The sequence below is a fragment of the Nannobrachium achirus genome (assembly GCF_963921795.1).
Source record: "Nannobrachium achirus genome assembly, chromosome: 2".
Classification (NCBI taxonomy): domain Eukaryota; kingdom Metazoa; phylum Chordata; class Actinopteri; order Myctophiformes; family Myctophidae; genus Nannobrachium; species Nannobrachium achirus.
This window is the reverse complement of record NC_137811.1, coordinates 52,456,293-52,479,062: the sequence shown is the minus strand read 5'-3', so window position 1 is coordinate 52,479,062 and position 22,770 is coordinate 52,456,293. Positions and strand designations below refer to the sequence as shown.

Sequence of the window (22,770 nt, the reverse complement as noted above, 5' to 3'; positions counted from 1 at the left end):
AGTAATGCAGAGAGAAAGAGAGAACAGAGGAGAGGGAGAGAGGGTTGTGTGGGATTTGGGGCTTGTTCACAGACATACTATGTGGCTTCCAATGTATTTATTTCACGTTTAAGGGAGATGTGTGTGTATATATACACACTGTGTGTGTGTGTGTGTGTGTGTGTGTGTGTGTGTGTGTGTGTGTGTGTGTGTGTATAAATATATACAGTATATACTGTACATACACACACATACTATATATACTGTGTGTGTGTGTGTGTGTGTGTGTGTGTGTGTGTGTGTGTGTGTGTGTGTGTGTGTGTGTGTGTGTGTGTGTGTGTGTGTGTGTGTGTGTGTGCGTGCGCGCGTGTGTGTGCGTGTGTGTGTGTGTGTGTGTGTGTGTAAACGTATATACATATACACACACACACACGGTATTACAGATGTGCCATTTCAAAACTTCACACATCCTGCCATTGGCAAGACAGTAGATTTTCAGGGGATTTGCAGAAAATGTAGATTGTAGATCAGCTATTTTTGCTAGTTTCTGCAAAAATAAGCTCTGTTCTCCATATAAATTAGAAAAGCAAAATCGGGAAAGAAACTAGTGAAAAGAATGTATTTGCAGGACATTTTTAAGAAAATATCAGTAAATACTGAAGAGTTGAAACGGCATATCGGTACACACTAGAGTCCTGCCGACCAGGGCCCGCCAAGGGCTGTTTCTGTATTTCACCATCAGACCTAGGGCCGGGCAGGGCTCAGAACCATGCTCGGAACATTTTGCGCTGTGAATTTCCCCTAGAGCATGACGTCTCAATATGTGCGTAGCTAGAATAGAGGGGGTGTGCGGGAGGCAGCACTCTAGGCTATGGGTTTCTCACGTATCTATAACACGTATCTAACACTGAAATCGCGAATTCTCATTGGCGGTGTAATGAGTACATTAGCCAATGAGCTGGCCGCAATGAGCGGAGGGTTTTTCTAGACATGTCATTTTGTAGTTGAACCGGACCTTTCTGACGCAAATTTCGGTGGTCGGTGACAGTGTGGACTGCCCTTGAGATTGTAGCTGCTGCTCGCACCAGTGAAAGCCCACGCACGAAAATAACTAATCAAATCAGGTGCCGGGCTTCGGGCTCGGGCTGTGAATAGCAGTACCAAAGGGGTCAGGGGCCGGGCTGAGCCTGAATTCCATGCATGGGCCAGGACCGGGTCGGACCCCACATTTTAGGCCTGTGCAGGGCTCTAATACACACACACACACACACACACACACACACACACACACACACACACACACACACACACACACACACACACACACACACACTACATACTGTATATCCTCTCTGTCAGGTGGAAACCACATATGTCCAAATTTTTTTTTACTTAAGTTACTTTCCATTATTCAAATAAAAAAATGGTAAGCTTGGGCTTGAGGATCTGCTACTTTTGATGTTTTTGTGTGACGCTGTAGTATGATCAAGTTGGACGTTTCTGCCCAACAGCAACAATATATAAACAGACTATACTGTATATATACGTACTGTACATATAAACATTAAACCTAGTAAATGTGTGTTTGTTAGATTATTTATGTGTTCTATATGTATATAAGTGTATGTGTATACTCTATATCTATCTATATATCTATTTATCTATCTATCTATCTATCTATCTATCTATCTGTGTGTGTGTGTGTGTGTGTGTGTGTGTGTGTGTGTGTGTGTGTGTGTGTGTGTGTGTGTGTGTGTGTGTGTGTGTGTGTGTGTGTGTGTGTGTGTGTGTGTGTGTGTGTGTGTGTGTGTGTGTGTGTGTGTTACAGTTAGTTTGAGAAACCAGTTAGATTGGGAAAGGAGCGCTTGTTTTAGTTCACCTAGATGTGGAAGAGGTTCACCTGGATGTGGAAGAAGCCAATGCATTAGTCCCACGCTGGTGAATGCTAACCTTGTGAATGCTACAATGCCTAAACCTAACCCTAACCTCAGTAAAACTATGCCTAAACCTAACCTCAGTAAAACTATGCCTAACTCTAACCTTACTCCTAACTTCAGTAAAACTGTGCCTAAACCTAACCCTAATCCTAACCCTAATCCTAACCTCAGTCAAATTATTCCTAGTTCCCCAAAGGAGGCACCGCCTGCTCCACCTTGTGCCCAAAAACGAGCGCTCCTGTTCTCAATCTAACTGAATCTCAAACTAACTGTGACATATATACCGTAAATCCCCAATTAATCGCCCGGTGGCAAACTGCCGCCGGGTCCCATATATCCGCCCGGGGTCTGACCCCATTTTGCGCAATAAACGCCTGTTTCAAATAAGCGCACGGTTCGTATAAGCGCCTGGGCCGTTATTTGCAATTAATATTATCCTTATTATGTTTTATGTAAGAGCCCAGGCTATTATGTGTTTGGTTGTTTGGTATTATTTGCTATTTATTCAACTTAACTGGTCATTTATATTGCATGGCAGTGGTGCGCTGAAAACAGCAAATCTACAAGCTCACATCAGTGCTGTGACAGCACGTTGCAACGCACCGCACTCGCTGTGCGTCGCTACGGGTCATATGTTGCATGACGGTAGTGCGCTGAAAACAGCAAATCTACAAGCTCACAGCCCTGTGGACAGACACTTCTTAGCCAAATGTATATGGTGCCCAGCCCAGCCCAGTGCTGCGCTACCATGACGCGCAGGACGTGCGTCGGGGAACAGATTGCCAAAGGACACCAAAAAAAGAGAGAGGAAAAAAGGAGTCTGCTGCTCTCTGCGCACTGACCACCATTCATTACTGTCTAAAACGTTGCTACAATGCAAAGTTTGCGTGAGTAGGCCTACTTTAATGGCAAAACGTTGTGATGGAGAAAGACTGGCCAATAAAGAACAGCTGGATCAGAATAAGTCATTACCTACTGTTGCTGCCTCTTGTTATCCAGTCCACATTTTGAAGAAGTAATCCATTATTTTGAGGTTCAAGGGGAATGCAGAAGGCTTAATCATAATGCAATACCAAAATGGTTTAATGTCAGGATAGTGGAGCTGTTCAGTGGTCATGTCAGCGAGTCCAATCAGAGCACCGCAGCTGCAGGACTTCTGCGCTAATTGGGTCGTTGACTCGTTGACTTCTAGATCCGTCTTTGCTGGCATGGTAATTGATTCTTTTGGAGAAAGTTTCCCATAGTATAGTAGACCGTCACCTATATATATTTTTGGAGCGGTGAAAGCGCTCCCAATGAACAGGTATATCCGTGGGTATGTGGCTGGCTGGCTGGCTGGGTGGGTGGGTGGCTGGCTGGCCCTGTCCGTAGCCTGGGCAATACCTTGAGTGGCCACACACAACACACTAGTTAAAGGAGGGGCACTGTTTTGTGCAGGCCAGGCACACTCACCACTCACTCACAGGCACAGTTTACACTCACTCACTCACTCACATAGGGTACAGCTGCTCAAATTCACCGCTCCACTTCGAACCGAGGTTTGATTTTTTAAAAAGGCTTTCATACACTCTTGATATTTTTTAAATGAGGTTTGGTCTAATAGATCGAAATGTGCTATTTTCTGGGTGTTGGTAACAATTAAAATAATACAAATAATCATAATTATAACATTTATTATAACATTTTGATTATTAATACTATTATATAGTTTGAGAAAGAAAAATGTACCAAATAATGGCCCAGTGCTGGCCAGTGCCAAAATAAATAAAAGCCTGTTACCAATAGCCGCCTGGTCCCTTTTAAGCGCCCGGGGTCCGACCCCATTTTGCGAAATAAACGCCCGGGCTACTAATTGGTGATTTACGGTATGTACGTATACACCAGGCCTGGAATTTTATCATTTTAGGGGCAAGGCCATTTTTTTAGGGCACAAAGGCCAAATGCCAGGGCAGGAAGGGCATCAAATAAAACAAGATTTGAGTCTAAATAGATAAATGATGGTATTTACAATCTGATCCATGCTCAGCCCTGCACCAATCAAAGTCCTGGATTGGTTTAAAGATGGGGACACTGGTGTCTACATGACAAGAAAGAGACACCGGTGTCTACTGTCTACATATTGACAAGAAAGAGACAGAGGAGAAAGTGGTACAGTCAGCTGGGGCATAAGGCCACTGTGGCCTCAGGTCATGCCATTGGTTTGAGGGGCACAAGGCCAAACTGAGGGGCAACAGCGGTCATGGCCTCCATGAAATTCCTGCCCTGATACACACACACACACACACACACACACACACACACACACACACACACACACACACACACACACACACACACTGTATATGTACAGTACTACATACATGGTTCCTTTTGATACAGAAGCAGAACTATGTGAAATAAGTATGGTTTGTGCTGATTACATGATACATTAGAGTTTTAAAAAATATATTTTGCTGTATTGCTACTCCATTTCTTTAACCCCAACTTACACAGCTTTCTATTATAATTGATAAGATCAGACCTACAATACTGAGCTAGGCTAGTGCTTATTGTGACTGGCTTGGCCAACATACATGTTTATTTTAGGGGGTTTGGGGTTTGTAGGAAACAGTTGCCGTCACTTGGAATATGATCCCACCATCATACATAGTACTTTATAACACTACTGTTTAAGTCACTTTTCAAGGCTTCTTGTGGTGGGTTTCCATGCTGGCGCTTGTCCTGTGTGAGCTGTGAGCTGCCTTTAGCAACTGACACTATTGGAACAGAATGAGCACTCAATGTTTGTGTGTTTTAAAAAGCAAGTGAGTAAGTGTGTGTATGCCAGTTTGTGTGAGAGTCAGACATTTGTGTGTGTGTGTGTGTGTGTGTGTGTGTGTGTGTGTGTGTGTGTGTGTGTGTGTGTGTGTGTGTGTGTGTGTGTGTGTGTGTGTGTGTGTGTGTGTGTGTGTGTGTGTGTGTGAGAGACAGAGAGAGCCCAGATTAATGGCTCTAGTCTGGACCTACTCTGTGCAATATTAATAGACCATGACTCTTAATTGAATGTGGTTCTTCCTCGAACAATTTCAAAGGGAATATTAATTTTTCCCTCTGTCTGAAGGTGCTTTCTCTGTGAATTAACGAACTGGAAAAAGCGTAGTAATGGGTTTATGTGCCTGTGAATCACTGTCGGCGCATTATTTGTTTGAATCCCTCTCTTTTATTTGGGAGCCAACGGTTCGTTAATGAATAGCACCCTAATAGGTGCACCGCGAGATACTCGTGTGTCACTAGCCAAAGCAATCTATCAGTCAGGATTAGATGGCTAGTCTCGCTCTGTCTGAAATTCATTGAAGTCTGTGAAACACTCTAAAAAATGTCAGCGGTCGGAAACAGATGACTAACGTGCCTGTATGGACCAGCTGGTCACGGCAGAGAAAGTCGTACGGTTTCAACAAGTATGAGAAGAATTAGGAGCAGAGGCCTGTGGCTGCAGAAGTGTTTGTGTCTGTGTGTGTGTGTGTGTGTGCGTGCGTGCGTGTGTGTTTGCACGCATGCAAGTTTATTATGCTTTGTGTGTATATACATACAACTATATTTGAATGCGTGTGATTGCACTTTTCTACACCACTTCACACTCACACTTTGTGTGTGTTTGTGTGTGTGTGTGTGTGTGTGTGTGTGTGTGTGTGTGTGTGTGTGTGTGTGTGTGTGTGTGTGTGTGTGTGTGTGTGTGTGTGTGCATGCGCTTGTATTACTTGTATACTTGAGGGCCAAAAGTATAGTAGAACTTGAGAAGAATACATGTACAGGAAGGACAATTTCCTGGTCTTCACAAGTTCACAACAGAAACTATATTGGTTTATGGTAAATGGTTTGAAGACTTTTTCTTTTTAAGACTTTCTTTCTTTCATTCTATATTCCAGCCATATAGAATCATGTGCTTGCATTTTGAGATACATTGTATAGTTTAATTGTCTCCACCAGCCGAAGGCTGAGGGAGAGTATGTTTTCCCCTCCGTCCGTCCGTCCGTCCGTCCGTCCGTCCGTGCGTCCGTGCGTCCGTGCGTCCGTGCGTCCGTGCGTGCGTCCGTGCGTCCTCGCAGTTTGTGAGCAGCTAATCTCAGTCACCGTTGGCCCGATCGCTGCCAAACTGAGCACACACACTCCCTGGATGCCAATCTAGAACCTCTGCCCCACATTTTTCAAATCAGCCTCATGGTGGCGCTATAACAGGCCGATTTGTGTGGCCTGGTTGTTACCAGCTAATCTCCGGCGCCGTTGGCCCGATCGCTGCCAAACTGAGCACACACACTCCCTGGATGCTAATTCAGAACCTCTGCCCCACATTTTTTAAATCAGCCTCATGGTGGCGCTATAACAGGCCGATTTGTGTGGCCTGGTGGAGACCTGTGCTCGGAAGAGCACTGCTTCTAGTTTACATTGTGTCGGACTCGGCACAACCACACTTGCAGTTCCAGAGAATTGCACCTTTCTAAGGTAGTTTAAACTATTGCTGTTTGTGTCATGAGCACAGCCACACAGAGCGCAAATATTAAAGGCTCTTTTTTAGTAATTGATTTATTTGTGTGTATTGTGTAAGGATCTTTTGGGTATTTGCCTAGTTGCGTGGCAAATAGCAGATCTAAAACTACAAGCTCACATTGTGTTGGCTAATTTTAATCTGTGACACCAGTATGGAAGTATAACTCAAGCTTTAGGGTTAGGGTTTCTTAAAAATGGAAAAAGACAAATGCTAAATATGGCACTCATAAAAACCTGGTGCAAGTCAGGAATGAAAAAGCAATACCCATTGTACTTGTTATCAGAGTATCGGTAAGACTTTATATTAAGGTTGGATCTATAATGTGTTGTGACCACATTTATATGGCATGTTAATGCACTTATAAGGCATTATTATAACAATTGTCTAGATACCCTCACAAAAAATGCAGTAATCCTGGTCTCTATAAGGTCTCCCCCTGGCCAGCCGGGGTGCAGGTGAAAAGAAGCAACTTGGACTACTCATGCATAGAAGGAAGCATGAGGTCAGTCCGTTGTCTCCCCAGGCGTGGCAGAGGGAGAGCAGAGCCCAAGATTACATAGGTAATTGGCACTGGGTGAAAATGGGTTACAAAATCGCACAAAAGAAATGTGATCATAATGTATTAGAAATGTGATTATGATGCAAGACCCAACCTTATAGTAAAGTGTTACAGAGTAGTGGGTTGTCTCTTACCCATTACACACACTGTGATACACGCTCACAGTGCGTGTAAAGACTATTTTACACGCACAATTGATTTATGGCAGAGACTGTGTTAATATTGATGACATCAGGGATTTCCATATATATGGGCATTAAAGGGACAAGGACGGAATTCATTTGCAAGTGTGACTCGCGTCGCGACAACCACACTGTTATCTTGAGACTGACACAATATGTCCATATATGGGCTTAATATTGATGACATCAGGGATCTTGGCCATAATATGGTGCGTGACATGAGGTGGGACGGACGGACACGATCTGCAGGTTTTCATACTAAATGCGACAATAATTAATAACCAGTAAGACTCCCTAATCGGGAGCAGAGTTGGGTGTAACGCGTTACAAAGTAACGCGTTACTGTAATAATACTACTTTTTTCGGTAACGAGTAGTGTAACGGTACTACTCCTCCGAAATAATAATAACACTACAAATACTGCCTGGTCGCGTTACTCGCTACTCGCTACTTTCGTGCCTGCAGTTTCTGCTTCTGCCTTCAGCAGGAACCGATTGTAGGCCTAAACATCATCACTTGTCTTTTAAAACATTGGAACTGCCATTTCTCTAAAATAACTAACCAAAGAAGAGGTAATCAAACACATTTGATTGTCAGCGCAGCAGCAGGTCACGGTGACACTGTGGCAATCAAGCAGCAGCCAGCAGCCACCCGACATTTGATAACCATCGCATATAGATTAATACAAGGGACTAAAAACAGCAAACCCCCCAAATACGGATATTTATAATATCAAGCAAAGAAATGAGTTACCTTTTGCCTATGAGAGAAAGGGAGAGAGAGAGAAAAGAGAAAAAAAGAGTGGCACGGCAGCGCATCACGAGGTGCGCAAAGCCGACGTTTGAATCACAGCCTAGATTAATATCCTACACGTGACAAGATACATTAAAACCCCCAAATAGTGAGTATTAAATATCCAGCGAGCCACAAGAATGAATTAGCCTACTGGAAATGTACGGTAGGCTGAGAGAGAGAGGGAAAAAGAGCACCTCACCTTTGCTCTGAGACTCTGACATGAGCTGATGATGACGGACAATTAATAATTCCTTATGCAAAACCATCGCTGTTATGTTGCTTTTTTAAGCAAATGGGAAGTTTTCCGCTGCTAGAATTAGTTTGACATTGTTTTAGTGCTTCTGCTGCACACGGAGTCATCTCATTGTAGTTCCATCACTTTCGCCCGCTACAGTAGGGTAGAGTGGGGGAATAGGCCCCCCCTGGGGTAATAAGCCCCCCAGCTGTATTTGACTACAGAACTACCTACTTACTAATACAAATTATAATAATTACTATGACCTGCTGCGCTCTGTGGGGGGAGAATCTCCGCCAGGTCATGTCCACCCCTGGACTGGAAAATTCATAGGAGCCAAATGGAATGAAATCTGCTTAAACTGACTGACATATGGATACAGAACTATAGGCTATATAATGTCAGGTGGAAACCTTGTATGTCCATAAATAAATGAATAAACTCATATGTGAGCTTGAGCTAAATAAGGCCACAGGGGCTCAGAAATAATTTAATTATTATAATTTTGATTAATTATTATAACTTCGTATTATTATTATTACCCTCATTCAAATGACCACCAGTGAGCCCTGCTCACCTCATTGAACAACATAACTGTATTGTATTAGATATTATAATAATATATAATAAATATTTAATACATCTAATATATGTTGGCAATGCATCTCAGGCTTTTTTATGGAGTAACGCAAAAGTAGTGTAACGAGTAGTGTAACAAGTTACTTTCTCCAGGAAGTAATGAAGTAGTGTAAGGCACTACTTTTTTCAGAGGTAATATGTAATATGTAGTGCACTACTTTTTGGAGTAACGGATCCCAACTCTGATCGGGAGATAAGCGATCTCCACAAATAGGCCAAAAGTTTGTTTTAGGTTGCTTAGTTGGTTGCTAACGTACACTAACAAACCAGCAACAACAGACTGTTGCCACAGCAACGTACACAAAGGTTTGTGTACACATGTGGTGTGATGTCATACTGATGCGGAGATATGAGCAGGGCAAAGGTGTGACGTGTGACGTGTGACGTGTGACGGACGGACGGCCGGTGGAGGTTTTCATAGTAAACTGCTTGCTCCCTGACGGTCGCAATAAATAGATAATTGATAGATTGCTGTTCTAAAAAGTACGTCCTCACAAGTATAGGTGCGTGTGTGCGTGCGTGCGTGTGTGCGCGCTTGTGTATGTGTGTGTGTGTCTGTTTGTGTATCTGTCTGTGTGAGACTGTTTGCTTTGAAAGAGAGCTCCCCCTCTCTGCCCTCTGAGGCTTATGGAATGGAACAGACCATCACAACATGTAGCGCCCAGAGGCCAGAGGCTATCGCTCCATTAGAAACCTCATGTGGCTCCCTAAGCACTAGCTCACTCTTTTTAATCACCTTATTCTAGTTATCAACGGTGCTGTGAACTGAAGAACAGAGGAGCCCAACCCTGAGTGATCTGGTTGGAACATTGCTTGCTGTAGTAGAGCTTTAGTTCGATATATGTATAGCACATGTTGGTACAGTATGATTGTGTTCCAATGTTTTAGAGCAGAGGTCTTCAACAGGGGTTCCACGACCCCTAAGGGGGATTAATTAAGCAAGAAAATTAAATTTTTGTAATTAATATCTTTTTCAAAAATGTCCATTTGTCTTTAACACAGCGGGTGCCCACGAGGTGTCTACACGCCAATCTCTTTGATGTCGCTGGAGGCCCACGACGCTTTGACGTGTTTACTGTACTTACAGTGTTAACTTTAAATCTCACCGTTACGTTGGGGCTGCGCCTGGATGTTGCCCATTAGCCGCTAGTCGCTTCGAGTCGACGCTGAGAGCATCGCGCGGCCGTTTTTCTCCGTATACTCCAATGCATTTCCCCATCTTTAACGCCCTTTATCTCTGATGTTTGTTTTATGGCTAAAACTGTGGCCGCGTGCGGCAAAATGTCCAAATTTTGATCGGCAATGAACAGCTATGATCAACACTGGCCCATACAGTAAGTTACACAATAACATCCTGTCTGCGCTCATGTGACCAAGTGACGTCATGATGCATGCATTGACGCAACAGGGCCTTGTATTCTTCTATGGAAGTGGCTTTGGGCACTTAGCTGGGGCTCTGGCGCCACCTTTTGGGCAGCCGATGTGTTAAATAACATTTTGAATAGCTTGTATTGATTACTGTGCAATTGACAGATTATTTAGTTTAGTGTGGTTTCCCCTGCAGGGCAACCAGACTATACTTTATTCCATCTCTCCCTTCCTAGATAAACTTGATTTTGCCACGCTACTCTTCCCACAGTTTTGGTGGCAGGCACTTGGTTCATATGTGAAATCGTCCGGCTTCATCGTGAATCGATTCCTTGCATTTTGCTAAGAGTTACGTTGTATAGTTTAAATTTATATAAAAATGTATTTGTGAATTTATTTTCTCCATTGAGTTTAATTGTGGGCTCGCTGAAAGTGAGCACACGTATGTTATCCTCATTATTTATCCATCAGTCAGTCAGTCAGTCAGAAAGTCCTCCTCAAAACTTTGGCATCTTTCTACTCCTACATACTTACACCAAAAATCAATATTCAAACATCAATGTGTTCAGCTTACTGTGGCGACGTGTGCTTTAACTTTTCACAGCAATTGGCCGAAGGGTGGCGGTGTAGGAAGCCTTTTGGACACACATATGCGTCTCCTCATTGCGTCTCCTCATGCCGAACAACTTTGACACTCTGACTTTTGATCTTTGACCTTTAGATCTCCCACCATTTTGAAATATATGACATCTTCTGGGATTTTTGCGTTACGCGCACGAAACTTTGGACCAAAAATTCAAACTTTAAATGGGCATAAGTCAAGTAAGCTCCGCTCCTTAGATTTTCCGCCATTTTGATCAGTAAAAGCTTTAAACGCTTAAACACGTTTTTATCCTGGGAGTTTCGTGTCACGTGCACAGAACTTTTTTTACATGAACTTTGGACCAATATCTAAAGATCTGTCTGATCGGATTCTTTTTAAATGGAAACATTCTTTTTTAATAATTCAATGAATATTGCAGTTTTATGCAAATTATGTTTCTGCCTTTAAAACATACATGCAAAGTCACATTTTCATGATGAAATACTGTAGAGGGTTAGTCCAAATATCACTGAAACCAATCTTACCCCAATTGGCCAAAGGGGGGCGCTATATCACTTTGAGCAGTTTGTGAAACGCTTAAACCCGTTTTTATCCTGGGATTTATTTTTTGCAATTTGCATGAAACATTCTACACCCACATCTAAGGACCTTTATCTAACATGCCTATGAAGATTATTTTAATAATAATAATAATAAATATAGCTGCAAGCAGTGATAAAGTGGCCAAAAATCATGAACACAGCCTGTGATGTGCGTGAAATTTTGCACGCACTTTCCCACTAGGACAAGGAACAGATGCCACCTTTCTCACATTGGCCTGTTATAGCGCCACCAGCGGGTCAACTTTTGCATAACACATTTTTGGAACAAAATGCCTCAAATCACGCCTGCAGTCCAATTGCGTCAGTAATGTCAAAGAGAGCACTGCCTGCGATCTTGACATTTTGTACTTTTTACAGCCATTGTTTTTTGGCTTGAAACGAGCCCATGATTGTTTCGAAGGAACAATATTTTCTAGTTAAAAATTTAACATTTTCCAAATATTGAGATGACTGACATCATAGTTGTCTGACATCATAGACCACATGAGGCTGACAGTTTGTCCATATATGGGCATTCCAAGATATGGGCTTAATAATGATGACATCATGGATCTCCATTATGGGCATAAAAGGGACAAGGACGGAATGGTTAGCACCGCTCGAATAGGGACAAGGACTGACAGAAACAGAGATATTTGCAAGTGTGACTCGCCTCAAGGCAACAACACTTGCTAATTTTCCAATTACATATTTCTAGTAACTAGAAAGATAAAATAGAATCTAGTTGATAGTATTGACATCGCTGAATATTCTGTGTCCCTCCGATCCGCGCACGGAAGCATTTAACTCATTTAGTGCCACCCCTTTCACCACTAGAGGGCGCCCAGTGGCCAGAGAAAATCCCATAGAGATATGCTGGTATATGCAGAAGCCCTGCAGCCATGACTTGCCTGAACACTTTCCTTTGTGCATGACTGCATGTACAGGAAGAGGATGAAGTTAGCTTGAAGTTAGCTATTGGCTACCAAGCATTTTAGAAGCCTTATTTTCGTCAACTTAGCCATGATTAAACCTTGCACACCTCATGCATGGGAAAAAAACAGAGAAGAATGAGCTCTGAAAAATCCAATGCAATCCTGGATTGCATTGGAGTGGATTTGTGCAGTTTGTTCACAGCTTTCAAACAAAAAAATCCGATTGGAAATCCGTTCAGGCATTCTTGAGATAATCGCCCTTATGTTTTACATGTAATGTAACCAAAAATGGCTGCCCTGTATGTTAGATGGGGTTGTATGGGGGTGGAACATGCAAAATCGCGATTGAAATCATGTTCACCAGATTTGATGGGGTCCAAAAAAAAAAAAAAAAAGTTCAAAAAAAAATTTTTCAAAAAAAAAAAATTTTTTTTTTTTTTTTTTTTTTTTTTTTTTATATCCCGAACTTGTTCGGGATAGGCACTCTGTGATACGATAATATATCCCGAACTAATTCGGGATAGGCACTCAATGAGTTAAAAGACCAGCCACTCGCCGTGCTATATGTATTTTTTTCCCCTTTTAATTCCTACAAAAAGGAAACCCTTTTATGTTCCGGTTACGTCATCGACGTGTCAGGTGACGTCCAGGGGAATCGGCAAATAATAGACTAGTTTGCAAATCCCGCCCCATTCTGCCCTGTTACTATGATGGGACATTTTCCCTGGGCAGATTGTTTTTATAGTGGCAGTGAATGGGATTTTTTTATGTTTTCATAGCCTCATTACAGCTATATAAAGTACCAAAGGAAAAACATCTAGGTGATATTAATAAAAAAGGAAGACAAAGGTACAGTAGTTACATTGCAAAACAGGGGGTTTTCCCGAAAATATATGTTTTAATGTGTTTAATCCCAGTGGGACAGAATCACTATTGCAGATTCTTTTATAGTGGAAGTGGATGGGATTTTTTTTTGGTTCATAGCCTCATTACAGCTATATAAAGTACCAAAAAAAACACATCTACGTGATATTAATAAAAAGGGAAGAAAAGGGTACAGTAATTACATAGCAAAACAGTAGTTTCCCCCCGAAAATATATGTTTTAATTAGTTTAATCCTCTGGATCAGAGAGAGAATAGAAATAGCAATAGAAAGCGCATTGAATCTTGGGTAGGAAGAGGAGAACTATAATCTGTTCTCCTCACATACACGTAATTCTGCCCATTTAAAATATATGTACCCAATCGTAACTAGTTAGACCATTGATAAGGTCCATGTGAACTAGTTTGTTGAAGCTTATTCATTATGATGAGCGAGATCGCCCCCTACTGCCGCGGCCGTACCAGGCGATTGCCGTGCTCCGCACTGCGGACAGTTTTTGAAAGGCTGAAGCAACATTCTCCACTGCACAAACTCCACCCCCGATAGCAAAAAGTGAATGTTTTTTCTGGTTGGCCAGTCAGGGAGTCTCAGGGACCAATCAGAAGGCTGACAAACGGTCTATTGGTGACCCTTAGGCTAGCTAGCGCCATCCAGTGTCAAAACACGTAACTCATCAAACTCGTCTTGTGGCAGGCAATGAGTTAAGGTATGTTTATAAATGGCAGTTTTGCGCGCGTGTGTGTGTCAGAGAGAGAGAGAGAGAGAGAGAGAGAGAGAGAGAGCGCGAGCAGACAGAAGATCTGTGAGTAGAGCTGATGAGAGATGAAAAAGCCTGCGTGTGTGTGTGTGTGTGTGTGTGTGTGTGTATGCAAGCTTGTATGTATGACTGTTGTAGAACATTTGGCATAACATATGTAAATATGCACATGATGTTCTGGATTTGTTTTAAATATAATCTGCACATGCACACGCGCATTCACACTCTCTCACTCTACATAATCACTACTAGCTGGCTGGCAGATTAGGTTTTGGTCAGGGGTCAGGCAACCAGACCACCTCCTCCTCTATAAACATGGAGGGACATCTACTGGCCTTAGAGGGCACTGCCTTCAATCGGCCTCTCCTCTGTATTTCTCTCTTACTGTCTCTCCCGCTTATTCTCTCTCGTCTTCCTCTCTCTCTCTCTCTCTCTCTCTCTCTCTCTCTCTCTCTCTCTCTCTCTCTCTCTCCTCTCCCTCCCTCTCTGTCTCTTTGTCTCCCTCTTGGGTGGGGGACTCTGAGAATAATTTGCACTATCCACCTTGTCCTTTGCTGAGAAGTGTGTCTGTAAAACAGAGTATCAAACCTGTGGTTTCAAAGGTCTCTCTGTCTCTATCTCTCTCACACTCGTACACAGACCCTAGAAAGAGCTAGTAGAATGGAGCTAGTTGTGTCTTGGTGAAACTCTGTCTTCATCATCCTGAATGACAGATCATTACATGTGTACTCGAGCTGAACTGGGGCTTATGGATTCCTCTGCGCAGCTCTGTGGTGCCACACTGTGACTGTTAACTTAAGATCCAGTCATAGCAGTGGCCATGTTTCACACCTGTGTGGCCACAGATCTCAACCTTACAGTGATATTGTGGCGTCTTACAGGCCGGCCCAGATCATTCTCTGGGAATTTTGCACTCACTACTTGGGATTAACACTTCAAAGCCACCCTAAGCCTGGCAGTTTTGATCACTTGATTTTTAATCACAAGCTTTTGTTTTGATTTGCCCCTGCAAATTCAAATCTACAACTCATCAGGCCATGACTTAATCTTGTTGACCTGACACCTCAAAGGCTTCCACAGAGCGAGATCGGAAAGAAAAGTGGGACAAAAGGGAAAATAAGCGATTGATAGAATGGAAGAGAGGCGGAAAAAAACACAAAAAAACATAACATGGGATTTCCAACTGCCAATTCACAAAGTGAAAGATTTAATTAAAATATGTCATAATTTTTGCTGCCTAAGCCTCTGGGATTCCTCAGCTGTGACCTCACGGACGATATTGTTTTTTCGACGAGGACGTGGGGCCGCAAGGAATGGGATTACACATTCTTGTGTATTGACATCAGCTTCCCCTCTCCCGGCGCACATGGAAACAGACACGATGGGATGAGTTCAGAGGTCGAGATGAGGGATTGAGAGGGTGGAGGGTACGGTGGGCGGTGAGGTAGGGGCGGTTGGGAGACCACGTCACCCCCTGGGCAGGTCGACGAAAGAGAAGAGAAAGGAAACCAGAAAGTCAAGGAGTTTAACCATCTCTCCACTGTTCTCAGCATTTCCTTTCACCAAACACTCCCCTATGAACAGTGTGCCAGTCCAGTGAGTGGCTGGCTGGCTGCCTGGCTGACTGGCTGCCTGCCTGCCTGACTGCCTGGCTGGCTGGCTGCCTCGCTGGCTGGCCATTATCTACTTCATTCTAGCCTTTTACCTCAGGTTCCCACAACTCCAGGCTCCATCCATCTTTTCAGTGGTCACCTGGGTGTCTCAATCAATCCCCATATCCCTCCATCTCAAATCCCTGAGCTGTGACTGTTCTGCCGCTGCAATGTCCTGTAGCCACCCAGACACCAACCAGCATTGTCTTCAACATCACTCTCCCCAATTTGTCTATCTGACCCAGCCCCTAGCATTTATTCCCTCCCCTGTGTGGCCAGCCTCTCTGTCCCTGGCTGCGGTCACTGACTATAGTCCCTGGGCTCCCGGCCTGTGGCAGCAGGTCCAGCTGGGCCAGCCCTGACCGCACTGATCCATGCGCCCAGCCAAGGCTCTCTCCGTCAAGCTGGCTGACAGGCTGAGCCCTCTGGCCTCCAGTGGAACGGACTTCCTCACACACACACACGCACACTAGCAGGCAGGCAGACACATGCATACAGACACACACATATAAACAGGCTCATATACAGTACTCAGGTTCACACAGATATACCTTTAACATGGCATCCCTGTTTTGGGCGTGTTATTATAGGCAGACATTTTCAAAAAGAAGCAACGTGTTGTGAGCTTGTGGACTATTTTTACTATTTCTTTTTAATCTCGAAAGTGTAAAATAGAGCTTAATTGGTTAAAGGACACATACAGTTTATAGACACAGCCACACTTTTACATGTGTATGCAATGTACTCAAATTTGCACAACATTTCCCTCCCTCTCGCTACATACTCATGCTCACACACCTGCATGCCAGAGTATTGGCAGCAGCTACTGTGAAACTGCCTTGGCCGACAGTGTTTTTGTGTGTTGAGTTGACAGCTGAAACAACTTGCTTGTTTCACCCAGCCTGGGGGCAAGGAGGACAAATTAATTTAGTGTGCTTCGATGGGCACAGACTGACAGCTGCATAATAAAGGTGTGTTCTGTACGTACGTCAGACCATTTTTAGACATGTCTCAATAAGTAAACATTGTTTTGCTGTGACTTTCTCAAGATGTTAATTGTAAAAAAAAAAATAGAGTTAAATTGCTCTGATTTTTAACTGAACATATTACCATTACTGCATTTTTATACAACATTTTATTCCAAACTTCTGACTTCTTTTCATAAGAGGCATTCCTTATGTGCTGATAAAAAGAATAACAGCAGTGGGACTTTTACATCTACGTATCACTCTGCTCCAGATGGTCTAATAACTGTTAATTACTGTACATTAATAAGTTCTTATCTATACATTGTGACAAACTTTGCACTGCAAAGATGGACATTTTCCCACAAATAACTTTTGGGTTAAATCACTATCATCAGAAGAGGGTTAGATGGTCAACAACAGATGCAATAGATGCACCAGATGCCTATTTCACTAGTTGGCCGATAAATGGAAACATACAAATAAATGTACATGATACAAAGTTACTGGTCTGCAGTAATGTAAGGCAGCAACCCTGTACAAAAAATGTTTGTGTTGCTTGGCAACAGTCCACTCCACTCCCACTCCAGTTGTGGAACTATTTGTGTTGGCGGGGCCAAGTAAATGATTAAATAAACAAAGAAATCATCTGTTGTCGCTTATTACTGTTAACTAATAAATGACGCTTGTAGAACTATTGTATACAAGCAATATCACACTTGAGGTTTTGCTGTGGTTATCTACCTACGACCAAATCACAGTACCGGCTGATATACTGCACAGTATAACGGCACTGTGTGATATTGCTTAAAATATAAATATATCTTGTGTGGATAAATTGAATACATTTTGTATGTTAATTTATCTATATAAAACTCCTGCCTGAGATAAATGCTTAATCTCTACATACTTTGTTGTACTGCATGACGAATAGTCAAGTTCACAATGTATCACATCGTGACATGTTGTGAGCTTGTAGATCTGCTAATTTATGAAAGATTTCACATATAAGGGCATGCTGAAAATAGGGACGCCAGGTTGAATGTGGTTAAATTAACACTGATACATGTGTTCTGCCTTTTGTCTCATCTAGGCATGGATGTTGACATGGAAGACCAAGGCCTGGCTAGCCCTGACCTTTACATGCAAACTGACCAGACAGACGAGGGCTGGGTGTCCTGGGCCTGGTCCTTTGTCCCGGCCATCGTTGGCGAGGAAGAGGAAGGGGAGGAAGGCCTGTACCTCCAGAGAGAGGCAGGAAGCAGCACTAGCAGCCTCCAGCACCACACACCTAAAGACCCCATTGTCGCCATAGGTTTCTACTGCACCAAGGCATCCGTTACCTTCAAGGTAATCATCACAATCATCATCATCATCATCCTTTGCAGAAAATAGCAGATTTACAAGCGTTGCAATGTGTTGTGAGCTTGTACATCAGCTATTGTCAGTGAGTCACAAGTATTAGAGCCCACAAGTATAGAGCCCTGGGGGACTCTGGTCAACCAAGTATAGGGTTGAAGTGCAAGAATTTAAGTGGTTGAACCACTTAAATTCTTGCAAATTGTCACGTTAGGGTGAATGCACATGCTTCCTTCTGTCTGACAAAACAATTGAGTATGCGCCAGGGATTATTGTAAATATGAGAAATGTTCGAACATCAATAATGACCCCTTTTTCATCACATTAAATAATTCCTAAAAGGGTTTATGCAGAATAAATAAAATACAAACGTTGTGTTTAAAATAACATTCCAGAAAAAAAGAACATACTGTAATAAAGGATCACAATATCATTGTTATACAATAACAAGCTGTGCATGCGTACAGTTTTTAAAATTATTACAAAAGACAGAATATGATGTGAAAATCAAGATTATCTTAGGCACAGATATGTACATTTGCCAGGAAATTCTTTTGGAAGCTCTTCCAGATACTGTGCTCAATTGAATCTCAAGATTACAAAATAAGATATGGTTGTGTGTTAGCAATTAGGTTTGTTTCCCTCCCTAACATTAGAGAGTTGTTTTTATTCCCTCTGCATTCCCACCCGTCCACTTTTTGGTTCTTATTTTTTTGTTTTTGGTGGTAATTTTCAGTTTGATCTCCAGGAAGTCTCAGTCCTCTTTGTCTCTGTGTGCGGTACAGGGGAGGGTAGAGAAACCGCTCGCTAACTGGTGTCTCGGGTCACGTTAATGTTTTAGGCATTATACATGCTATGATGACTATTCAGAAACAGATCCCAAACTATAATCCTGACCGCTCACTCAGAATAGTTGGAATTCATCTGTTTCCCCCTTTGGTTCATGCATCTAAGATCACGTTTCCGCTTTTTGTGTGTGTGTGTGTGTGTGTGCGTGTGCGTGTGTGTGCGTGCGTGTGAGAGAGAGAGCGAAAGAGAGAAGGGGGAGCCATGTTTCAGGCCAAGCAGAGCCCGGTGCTTTTCTAATAATGTTTAAATTGTTCCTGTAGTGTTTGAGTTCTTTTAATCAATTAATTGCCTCTGGTCAGGAGTAATTGCAGACAGCTGAGGGGATGGCGTTTTAAACGGTTTCCCCCTCTCTTATACACGGAAGTATTTAGTTTTGAGGGAGTCTCTCGTCTTTGAACAGCCACTGCGTGAACCTGGGCTTGTCATGCACATGAAATCAGAGAGGTATTTTTAGGATCCTGATGCATTATTCCTTGGGCCTGTTTCATCAGAGAAATTGGCAGTACACTTTAATGACTTTTACACACATTACGCATAGTTGATCATCAGCCATTTTACCCCCCTCTTCGGTCCTGAGCTCCTGCCAAGCCGTTTGCAGCTCGGGCCAATCATTTTTCATTTTCAGAAACACGCAGACTACATTTTCATACGTTCGGCATTTTGAATCATTTCATCAAAAGCAAATTTGATGTGCTCTCATCGTCGGTTTCCCACTTTTCCATCACAGCCTTCCCATTGTGTGTTACATTTCTAAGGAAAGGGCGTAAAAGCAAAGTACCCAGAGAGTCTAATCCAACATGTATGAAAGTTCCAAGATGCCTCATAAAGAATCATTTGGTTTGTGTTGGATGTCCAAATCTCTATAATGTGGATGAGAATGAAAGAAGAAAGGAGAGTGGTAGCTGTAGCTTACCAGCTGCAGTAGCTCTGTGTATTATTGGATGGCTGTTTGGAGGTGTTTGGGTCAGTGCTCCACTGGTCCTCGGTCCTCTTGGCTCTGTGTGTTGTTTTAGGCCCAGGTACAGTAAGCAAAGCCTCACTATAACCAATTGGGCTAAGCCAAGACAGCCATGTTGTTGCCTCTGGATAACCCATCAGTATGTTTCTCCCTGTCTGATGGGCAGCACTTCAAAGACAAACACCACCATGCTCTGACGTGGTGAATCGGAGCGTTCCTTTGTCAGAGTTTAACGTCCTCGCAAGCCACTGCTCCCAAGGGCTGATGGGATGCAAGGGGGGGGGGGGCTCCTTCATGCCGTTCCCTTAGTCCCCACACGTGATTAAACCATTGGAATCGAAAGAGGGGAAAGAGGGAGTGAAAGAGAGAGAGAGAGAAGAGAAAGAGAGGCCGCTCCATCAGGAGGGATAATAAGGCGCAGCTGGATTTAACCCTGCACCTGCTTCCTGTGTTAAAGTTGAATGGGCTGGAGCTGAGCAGCTATGCACCAGCCAACCCCAAGCCTTCACACCCCTCTGGACCTCTCTGCCCCCTGCTACCAAAACCTCGCCAGGCATTATGGCCTCACACACACACACACACGCATACCGTACAGTCAATAAACCTCCAGTGAGACCCAAGCTCCTGATGACCTCAGTGACTTTATATCTGTTCATATAATGTCACAAGTGTGTTGTTGGAGTGTTTAAATGATTGTTACCCACCAAAAGAGAGCCAGCACAGCGGACCTCCACTTGAGTCAGAGAGGAGTGGCTGTCATGTGTTTGATGTATGTCTGAGGCCCCCCACCGGACTTGGATGAGAACAACAAGAACAGGCCAGTGTGCTGACATCCTGTCTCAGATGTTCAAAATGTCATTTTCCCTCTGTTGGTTGTTATTGTTTGCAGGGCTTAGACATTACCCTCCAGGGCCCCATTGCCTTTTTAAATCTAGATTCTTATGGAGCTTTGTTTATATCTTAAATCATGTGTCTGTGTCTTTGCACAAACATGCACACCCACCCACACACACACACACACACACACACACACACACACACCCACCCACACACACACACACACACACACACACACACACACACACACACACACACACACACACACACACACACACACACACACACTAAAATGTCAACTATCTGAATTTGGCAGTAATGACTTTTCATGACGTCCATATCGGTAATGTCCTAGAGACTATTAGCTCTTCTGGTAAATGTTTTTGTTAATTTGATTCTTATTACTCTAACTAAAAAGGCTTTTGGTTATTAGAATTCTTTTCTTTTTTTAAGCCATTTGTTTTTATTCCATGTTTTAAATCTTGAAGAATTGTGTTAATGTGGTCGCCTCTTAGATCAAGTAAATATCGAGGGACCTCGCACAAATACTTAGACTGTTGTATTATTGTCATTGTCATTACTGTCATTGTCCTTCTGTCTTCTCACTTTTAGCTGACCGAGACGCAGTCAGAGAGCAGCTACTATAGCCCTCAGAAGGTGAAGTCCAGAGAAGTCCTGTGTCTGGAGCAGGAAGGAATGACCATCGAAGTAAGATCTCTAGATTCAACCTCCTACCCCCCGCCTTTATTTTTGGAGCTGTGTGAAGCACAGGCTCCCTATACGTGGCCGTGTGGGTCTGTCTGTGTGTCTGTCTGTGTGTCTGTGTGTCTGTATGTAGCCTGAACTTCGGCACGCTACTAGTCCCACAGTTTTGCCACCACACACTCGCGCCATATGTCAAATCGACCGGCTTACTCGGGAATCGTGGGCTAGTAACTTGCTAAGAGAAAGGTTCAATAGTTTAATTGATATTAATTTATTAGTGAATTAATTTTCCCCATTGACTTATAATGGGAATCGCAAAAACTCACATTCAATTATTTGTCTCTCGCAAACCATAGGGGCTAGAGTTTCAAGACTTGGAGAGGAGGTTCATAATGATTTCAAGGATTAAATAAAAAATAATTGTGTCATTTGGCCGCATGGTGGCGCCATAACACCCCACTTTACGTTTTGGCCTGTAACTCTTGAACCGTAGGTCGGAAAATTAAAAATATTTTTTCCCTGGATTCCTTATAGGCCACGCCCATTTGCGCCATGATAGATTTTCCGCCATCTTGAATTTTCTCCAAAACACACTTTTTGCTCCTTTTCCTACATATTTTCTTCAAATGTCACAAAAAACGGTACACATGATCCACACACACACACACACACACACACACACACACACACACACACACACACACACACACACACAGCTCCACTTCACACGGGTGTGATTTTTATTATTATTGTCTAGGCAAGGCTGGAGGCCACAGACTGTTTTCACCACTGTCTGTCCGTCCGTTCATGTGTATGTGTCAATCTGTCAGCAACTTTGCACGCACACCTCCAGTAGGTCAAATTGGCCTCTTGGTGGCGCTGTACCTAAGGTTCACATTTTTAACCTTAGGATGTACAATCTAAATATTTTTCCCTGAATTCAAAACACACCTTTTGCTACTACTCCTAGAGATTTTGTCCAAACCTCACACAAATCGGTACACATTGTATCTGGGGTAATGTGATCAATGTATCACTTAGACTTTTCAGATTCCATTCCAACTGGCTTGACTGTCATCCAAAGTTCAGTTTGGTTTTTCATTTCTCCACTTTAGTCATTATACCAATACCCTCATTTCTCCCTGTCACTGTTGACCCCTATGGTGTTGGGGATGGTTTAGACAATCACCTGACATTATAGTGAGTAAATGAGAAGAAACTAAGAAAGTCAAGAAACCATTGCTTTGGGCACCCACTGGCCTACCGGTCCAGGTGCTTGACAGCGTGTTGCGGGTTTGATTCATGATCCCGTCGTCCTTTGCTGCGTGTCACTCCCCGTCTGTCTCCTAATTTCCTGTCAGTCTACTGTCCTATCAATAAAGGCATAAAAGCCCAAAACAAATCTTAAAAGACTTTCTACTGCACCAAGGCAGACTTTCTGACACTGACTGGATGATGCTAGTGA

General features: G+C 43.1%; 1 protein-coding gene across 1 annotated transcript in view; it reads left to right on the top strand.

Annotated features, from left to right (window-relative positions):
• Window positions 1-22,770, top strand: part of vps13b (vacuolar protein sorting 13 homolog B) — a 495,502-nt gene that overhangs the window by 45,238 nt on the left and 427,494 nt on the right. The window contains exons 8-9 of the mRNA XM_080748468.1: window positions 17,691-17,947; window positions 21,213-21,308. Coding sequence (XP_080604594.1) covers window positions 17,691-17,947; window positions 21,213-21,308 — 353 coding nt within the window. The remainder of the gene's footprint in view (window positions 1-17,690; window positions 17,948-21,212; window positions 21,309-22,770) is intronic.